General features: G+C 33.1%; 1 protein-coding gene across 1 annotated transcript; it reads right to left on the minus strand.

Annotated features, from left to right (window-relative positions):
• Positions 1 to 1367: 1367 nt before the first annotated feature.
• LOC18038738 (zinc finger protein JACKDAW) lies at positions 1368 to 3746 on the minus strand. Its single transcript, XM_006428748.2, has 4 exons — positions 3293 to 3746; positions 2801 to 3200; positions 2456 to 2643; positions 1368 to 2278 (listed from the first exon to the last, which is right to left on the minus strand). The coding sequence occupies exons 1-4, from the start codon at positions 3423 to 3425 to the stop codon at positions 1533 to 1535; spliced, it is 1467 nt and encodes a 488-aa protein (XP_006428811.1). The 5' UTR covers positions 3426 to 3746; the 3' UTR covers positions 1368 to 1532.
• Between the last annotated feature and the right edge of the window lie 3934 nt (positions 3747 to 7680).

Raw genomic sequence — 7680 nt, forward strand, 5'->3', positions numbered from 1 at the left:
TTTTTTTTTTTCTCTCTTCTCGTGCAATTTTTCATGTGACTCCGTTTTTAATTTATATCCGAGGGGCTGTCGCTTCGCCTGTCCGCATGGTGAAAAAATTATCAGCTTCTACATAATATAGGGCTTTTTAAAAATATTTAGAGGGCTATATACTTATAGATTTCTTAATAATAAAGGCTATTTAAAGTCAAATACTGTCTCAGCAAGGCATCGGTTTAGGGACAACAGTACCTAGAATAGGAAGGTACCCCAAACCAAAGTTTTACTTGAATTTATTATTAGAGTCCCCCTCTCTACACTGACAAGGGAAAACTTTCTATTTTTTAGTTTTTTTAAACTGATAAATGAAGAAATTTAAACAATCGCTATAAGCTAAAACTTCCGAGGTTTGGGAGGTTATACTGCAGGAAAACGATTTTTTTTTATTTTTACCCTTAGGGGAAAAAAAGAAAGAAAATGTTTTCTGGACCAAACTCCAACTCCTTATTATCAACCGATGTTAAGTAAAATTTCACACCGATTTAGAACAATTCTCAAAATAATTAAAGCTAAGTGTTAATGTTTTATACGTAAAAATTAAGTTGTTTAAATTACGTACTGAAATTGGATTACTGATTTTGAATTTGAATTGAACGTGACACTCGACATATTCATGGTAAACATGATGCATGTCTAGGCAAATCTGGTTAAATTTACAGGAAAAAGGTTACTAGTCAAGCTACAGGGAGGCTTCAATTATATTTATATATAAGTACAGTTTATTGAATCCCATGTGAAAATTTCCCCAGGAAAACCAATACAAAGTCAATTCCAAGAGTAACAGAACCTTAAAAGAAATTTGCCTAAGCTAAGCTAAGAAAGTAAACGATGTATAGGGTTTCTAGCAATTTGCCTATAATCATACTTCATCAATCCCATCGTGCATGAATTTGAAATCCCATCATGCTTTTTCCTGACAGATCAGACGGCCATGAATTTCTGTACTATATAAACCTCCCTAGCTAGATTATTACGAGCTAGTTTTGATCCAACATGGCACTAATTGTATCATAAATTAGTGTAATCTTAGCATAAAAGAAAAAGAGACGTGTAAGGCCTTCTTGCACTAATTGTATCATAAATTAGAGGAACGTTAATTAGTGGTCTAAGCTAGCTAGCTTAAATAATTAATAATTTAGGGTCAGTGATCAAGTTGGCTCAAATGAATTAAATTAAATCGCAGACAAAGACTTTAGAATTTTCTTGTGTAGATGTACCCACCAACGTTGACGAGATGAGTGCTTAAGTTTGACTGACGGTCAACCAAATGCTACGTAGTTTTCTGTGCTAGCTGTTCAATTCCAATAAAGATGAAAAAGGTTGAACCAAAATACGATAAAAATTAAAAGGCTTTAAGACACGAGAAAGAAAACAACAGTGAGAGTACGATACAACATCATGCATCACTTGAACTTCGCTCAGTGTTTGTTTGGTCACTTCTAAGTGCTAAGTAACCCCACCGGCGCCCCACTCGTCATTCACAAGTTTTTATCTCAGTTATTGCTAGTGAATTGACTTAAGCCAATTGGTGATACTGATCCAATATTTGAGGCAAAATTTGCAAGCTCTTGTGGCAGAAATGGACGAACGGATTGACCCTGATTACCGCTAGTCATGCCAAGGAAATCTCTCGTTAGCTTCAATTGAACTTGTTGTTGTTGTTCATTTTGTTGATCTCCTCTTGTTTGCATCATCATCAGCTGATTAAGCGTATCACTTGTTGCCACTGCTGCTGCTGTTGCTGTTGTGTTCATGGATCTCAAATTTGAACTACCCATTACTCCATCACTTGTGGCTAAAGTAACTGCTGATCCCGAGAGATTAGTATTGTGAAGAGAGGTATTATTGTTGTAGCTTGTTGCATTCGACGAAGATGAAGAAGAGCTCATCACATTATTGAAGCCGCTGCCGTTTCCGAAAATTGAAGTAATTGGGTTATTATTGCTTCTTGTAGAACCCATTTGAGCTGCTTTCTGCAAGAGCGCCGTCGCTGACATTGGCCCGACAGCCACTGGTTTTAATTGCTTGTTTTCATGAGTACTATCAGAATTATAAAGACAAGAAGTTTCTTCTTTTAATTCCGATAATAATGTGAGATTTGCACTTTTTGAATTTGTAGTAGCACCAGCCATGCTCTTGTGAAAGCCTTGAAACTGATGACCAAAATTACCCATATTTGAGGATGACGAGCCAAACAGATTATTACTGACTGAACCGATTTGCACCATCTCAGCCAAACCTGTTAATTAAAACAAGAATAAATTAAGAACATTGATTAAAATTAATGGATATGAATTCATTGCTGAGTTGAGATTTATGTGAAGCTATTTTTGCACTAATTAGCCATGCGCCGTCTATAGCACGGGATCCAAATTAATAAAGATTAACTACCAAATTATGCTGATTAATTTTTAACCTGCAAAGCCGGATCCAAATTGAGAAATGCTGCCAGCAACATCTTGGGGTACACCCTGAGGCAGATTTACGGTATGATCAGTTCTGAAATTCAGATTTGAAGCAGCAGCAACTACTGATGAAGCGAGTCTTGTGCTCTCTTCGGCTAAGGCGTCACAAAAAGCTCTGTGCGTAATGAAGCTATCTTTTCTGTTGTTGATTATCAATTAAAGAAATTAATTAATTGAAACCACTAAACCCTGAATTAATTGTTACTCAAAGATCATCAAATGCCCGTGGCATTAAATTCAGAACAAAACAATAACACTCATGAGCATTTATTAATTTAATTTATTTACACGTATACCTGGAAAATAAAGTGCCACAATCACACTTATACTCTCGGGTGCCACAAGTCTTGGAGTGAGCTTTCCAGTCAGATTGAACTGCATATTTCTTTGAACATTTCTCACACTTCCATTTCTTTTCTCCATGTTTTCTGCTAAAATGCTTCTTTATACCCGTCAAATCACCGAGAGCCCTCGATGGTTCGTGATGAACACAAGTCTTTTCTGGGCAGATATAAACTTTCTTCTTGATGACGTCTTTGTTGGTTCTTTGCCTCAGCTTCCATGGAAGATTATGTCCTCTTCGATGAAGCTGTAAGTTTTGGTCTCTTTGGAAACCCTTATTGCATATTTCACATATGAATCTGTTGGTTGCCATGAGTGTCTTTGGGGATAGAGCAATAACCTCAGCATCTGGATCTGCTCATGAATTACAAAAATAAGAAATTAATAATTAAAAAAATTAAAAGATTTGAAGTGCATCGAGCTAGCTTGAGAGTTTGCTTAATTACCTGGAGTTCCCGGTAAATTCCTCTTCTTTTTACTGGCAGCCTGATTAGGTTTAGGGTTAGGGTTGGGATTTTGTTCTTGATGAACAAACCCTCCTAAGGAAGAGGGTATTGTAAAAGCATTACCAGACATCATTTGCAAGCTATCAAAGTGCAAAAAACTAAGGGTTTTGTTTTGTGCTTTTTTTTTTCCTCCAAACAGAAGCTGATAAATGTTTGGTATATATATATATATATATATTCAAATTCTGATGACTCTGAGATTCAAGCCAAAAGACAAGAAAAGAGAAGGAAAGGAGGAAAAAAAAACTCAAAATTTTAATCTAAAAACAAAAATATATTTCGGACTCTTGTTACAGAGATCTGGTTTTGTTTTGATCAATTTCAAAAGAAAACTCCAACAACTTATGATTGCTGCTATCTCAAGAAGAGTATTATCTGCTCTTATTTTGTAAGCTCTTCTTAGGTTACATATACACACATCGTTGCGCTTATTATCTCATTCATATCCACAAAGTCGATCAGCCATTGATTTCATGTGGGACCCACTCTCTATTTTTCAGACACGCGCTGGCGATTGTGGAATTTTGCGGTATGTGTAAATTGTACTGTGTGAGTGACAGACAGTAAGCTGCTGCTTACCTGCTCGTGTAACCAGAATGTGTAGGGTTGTGTATCTTTTGAGCTCAAGCTCCCAATTATTTTCAAATTCAAGAAAGAAAAGAATATGATAAGGTATTTTATTTTATTGTGTTACAATTTTTACTTAACTAATTAATTGGGATGATGTTACTAAACTTCGAACTAATCAAAAAGTAAATTTGCGAGAGCTCGATTACCCAGATATAAAGAAAAAAAAAAGTTCAAAAATATTAAGAACTCTCTTGTATAAAAGTGCTATTGAATAATATATGCACGATCATAATTTCTATACCAAATATGTAAGTTTTGAAATAATTCTTCATTTAAGAGTTATTTTTTTAGTATGAATTAGTTTTGTAAGTTCTTTATAATATTAAAGTCATATTCATATATGAGTAAGTCTACAATAAAAACTTATCATTTAATTATAATTTTATAAAAAAATCGACGTGCATGTAATTTGAGTGTTAGAAAAATTAGCTGACATTAATTGAAATTAGTTCTTAAGTTAAGCATATAAAATTAAACAACTAAACTCTAGAACTTTTATCAAAAGGAGAAAAAAAAACTCTAGATTTATTTTTTCAGTAGCAGTGTGATGTATCAACTTCTATAATTTATCATCAAAACGAATGTGATTTTGTCAAGTGCATAATTATTAAATTAAAAAAGGGTGATTAGTGGAACCGAACGATCGAGGGGATCCATGCAAGTAAAAAGGTGAAATGATGGGACTCTTATTACTAACAGAACAGAAGAAAAGGTTGCGATAAAAATATGTGAGTGATCAAGTTAGCTTTATAAATGGTGCTTTTTGATGAGGCCAAAAAAAATGATTAAAACATAATGAAAAGTAACAACGCAATTTAGAAAGGAGATGCAGGCTACCAGCAGCAGCAGCAGCTATAGCTGAACCGAAGCCTGTGAGAGAGAGAGAGAGAGAGAGAAGGTGAGTTACGTTTTCCAAGGCAGGTCATGAGGTTATAGGACCGTCCGTGATACCTGTCTCACTGACACTTAGTGTGTTTTTGAGTGTGGGGGCCATTTATTTGCTGGATCCATGGACCATCTCTCAAAAAGTTTGATTGCACGTGATGTGAGAGTGAATATATATAATAATTTTTTATCTATTTCTACAGAATTTTACTACTACGTGCTGTGAGTTGATGGATTGCATGTAATGTACGTCTGTAATTATGTATGTTTCTATTGTATGCTGAAGTATATACTCGTTGCATTATTACTTTAACGAAAGCATCAGTATGAAGGAACATGGTTTTGGTTCGATAGGAGTATAGGACCATAGTGGAGAGGTTATAAAATAAAATCTGTAAAATTCAGAACATAAAATGTGAAATTAACGAACAATTCTGTAAAAACTCAAGAAAATAACTCCCCTTTCGTAGAATTTTTATGGACTGGGGGTCTTATGGCCGCCATGTCTTAACATAGTTTTATTCCCATGAAAGAAAAGTGGGGGGGGGGGGGGGGGGGTTTGGTTGTTGCAGGAAGGAGAAGAGATATTTGCGTCTTTCCAAAATGTTATGGATTAGGATTAACCGACAATTCATGATTTCTAAATATGAGTTGGCCAATAACCTTCTATTAGAGTGTAATATGAAAATCATGCTTACTTTTTATTAGAGTGTAACATGGATGGGTGAACTGGGTAATAGTATGAAAATTATATTGAATTTTTATTTGTACATATAACATGGATGAATGAAGTGTCAAGGAGACTATCTCACATCGGCTGAGAATAATTTATGATAACTTAAGAATTTAAACTTTACGTAATCTCTCAACTCAAACTATTTTTCTACTATAAATTAGACTTGTGGATTTATGTATGGTGTGAAAACTAAACTCATGCGTGAATGAACTCATATGACAACTAGTGGATTTTGGTACCAATAATTAAAGAGTAGGATATATTTCATCTTTCTTTAGAGTATATTTTTGAGCTGGTCATTTACTCATCCTTCTTTAGAGTATATTTTTAAGTTGAACTTCAGATCAACTATATCAAAATAGGTCTTGACTGAATATTAATCAAATTGTATTATAATATTCTTTTTTTAAAAAATAGAAAGAACGAAAGAAAAACAGCTCAAGTCCACCCTTGAGGCTAAGCAGCCCAAACTGAATATTAATCAAATTGTATTATAATATTCTTTTTAAAAAAAATAGAAAGAACGAAAGAAAAACAGCTCAAGTCCACCCTTGAGGCTAAGCAGCCCAAACTGCCAAAGATAACTTTAGTGTGTTTGTAGATGTACATTTAAGAATAAAAAATATTTTATTTATTTTATACTGTTTAGTTGAATTAAATAAAACTCTCTTTGTGAAATAAGAAACTTTGATTATAGGTTGTTATTATTTCTCCAAAAAAAAAAATCTTTCAAATGCCTACCCTATCAACAAAAATTCTCAAATTATTTTGTCAATCTTGTTTCAGAGGACAGAACACAATTCATGTTCTTGTTAAAAATGCTAAAAACTAATTAAAGTCAATGACAAATTATTTCCTAATTATCTTTTCATGCATGCATTGTACAATTAATAATTAATGTCATTTTTTATTGAAACTAAAAGTAGGTTAATCTTTATACTTAATTAATTTTATAATTAAATATAAAATTAAAAAGTTATTTTAATTTCCAAAATTACTTAATCTTGAAAACTAGTCTATGATCATCTCATGACTCATGATCATACCTAAAGTTTCAAAAAGCAGAAAAAACTAAATCAAGAGTTGATCAATTAATTTTATTGTCTCGTGTAGATTAATTTTCTTGTCAGTATAAATTAATTTTAGCAACTCATTGAGTTTTCAATTAATGCGCACGTTAGTTTATTATGAAGTTGATCACTTTTGACTTGTTAATTAAGAAGTTTAGTGTCTAGTTTTAATCCAATATCCGAAGTTCTGGGACCTTAACAACAATAATTTTCCTAAATACTCCCGTGTTTTTGAACAACTTTAGACAAATCAGTTTATATTATGAGGGAAATTTATAAAAATGGTCATAAAACTTTTGCATTTTTCAACTTTAATCCCCAAACTTTTTTCTATCATAACTAGCCAAACACCTTATTTTTGGACTAGATTACCCTCATCATATTCATCAAATTTACAAAGGCATGCCACTTTTTCAATTCCAGCACAACTAAATGCGAATCTTCCTCAACAACTTAACAAACCTTCATCACTCTCAATAAATCAACAAATTCCATCAAACAAACATTGCATAATTGAAGATATAATCATCAATTGGAGAACTTCTTAAAATTAGTTTATGCTCTTACACAATATAAACCTTTAATCTATTGATTTTATCAACTAAATTCGAAATTAAAGTGGGTTTTGTTGCAAATGTTGTTATTTTTCATTCATAAAATAATGTAATTTGTTAAAGTACTTAGTTTGAGTTGAGAAATGAAAAAAAAAATCATTGAAAACACAGAAAAATCAGATAAAAAATGAAGTACAGAACAAGTGAGACAGACAGTGGGACATGTGCATGTCTCACATAAATGCAAACCCACTGATTTTATGGAGTATATGATTTTGGATTTGATTTGTCTCATCGTAAGTTTCGAAACGATATATTATACGCCTAAAACGGACACATGTAGCCCAAGTTATGGCTTTCGAAACATATCTGAAATTTAGTGCGACATGCACCTGTCCCACTGCTTGTCTCACTAAATTTAGTGAGACAGGTGCCTGTCTCACTAAATTTCAG

The sequence above is a fragment of the Citrus clementina genome, unplaced genomic scaffold (genome assembly GCF_000493195.1).
Source record: "Citrus clementina cultivar Clemenules unplaced genomic scaffold, Citrus_clementina_v1.0 scaffold_6, whole genome shotgun sequence".
NCBI lineage: Eukaryota > Viridiplantae > Streptophyta > Magnoliopsida > Sapindales > Rutaceae > Citrus > Citrus x clementina.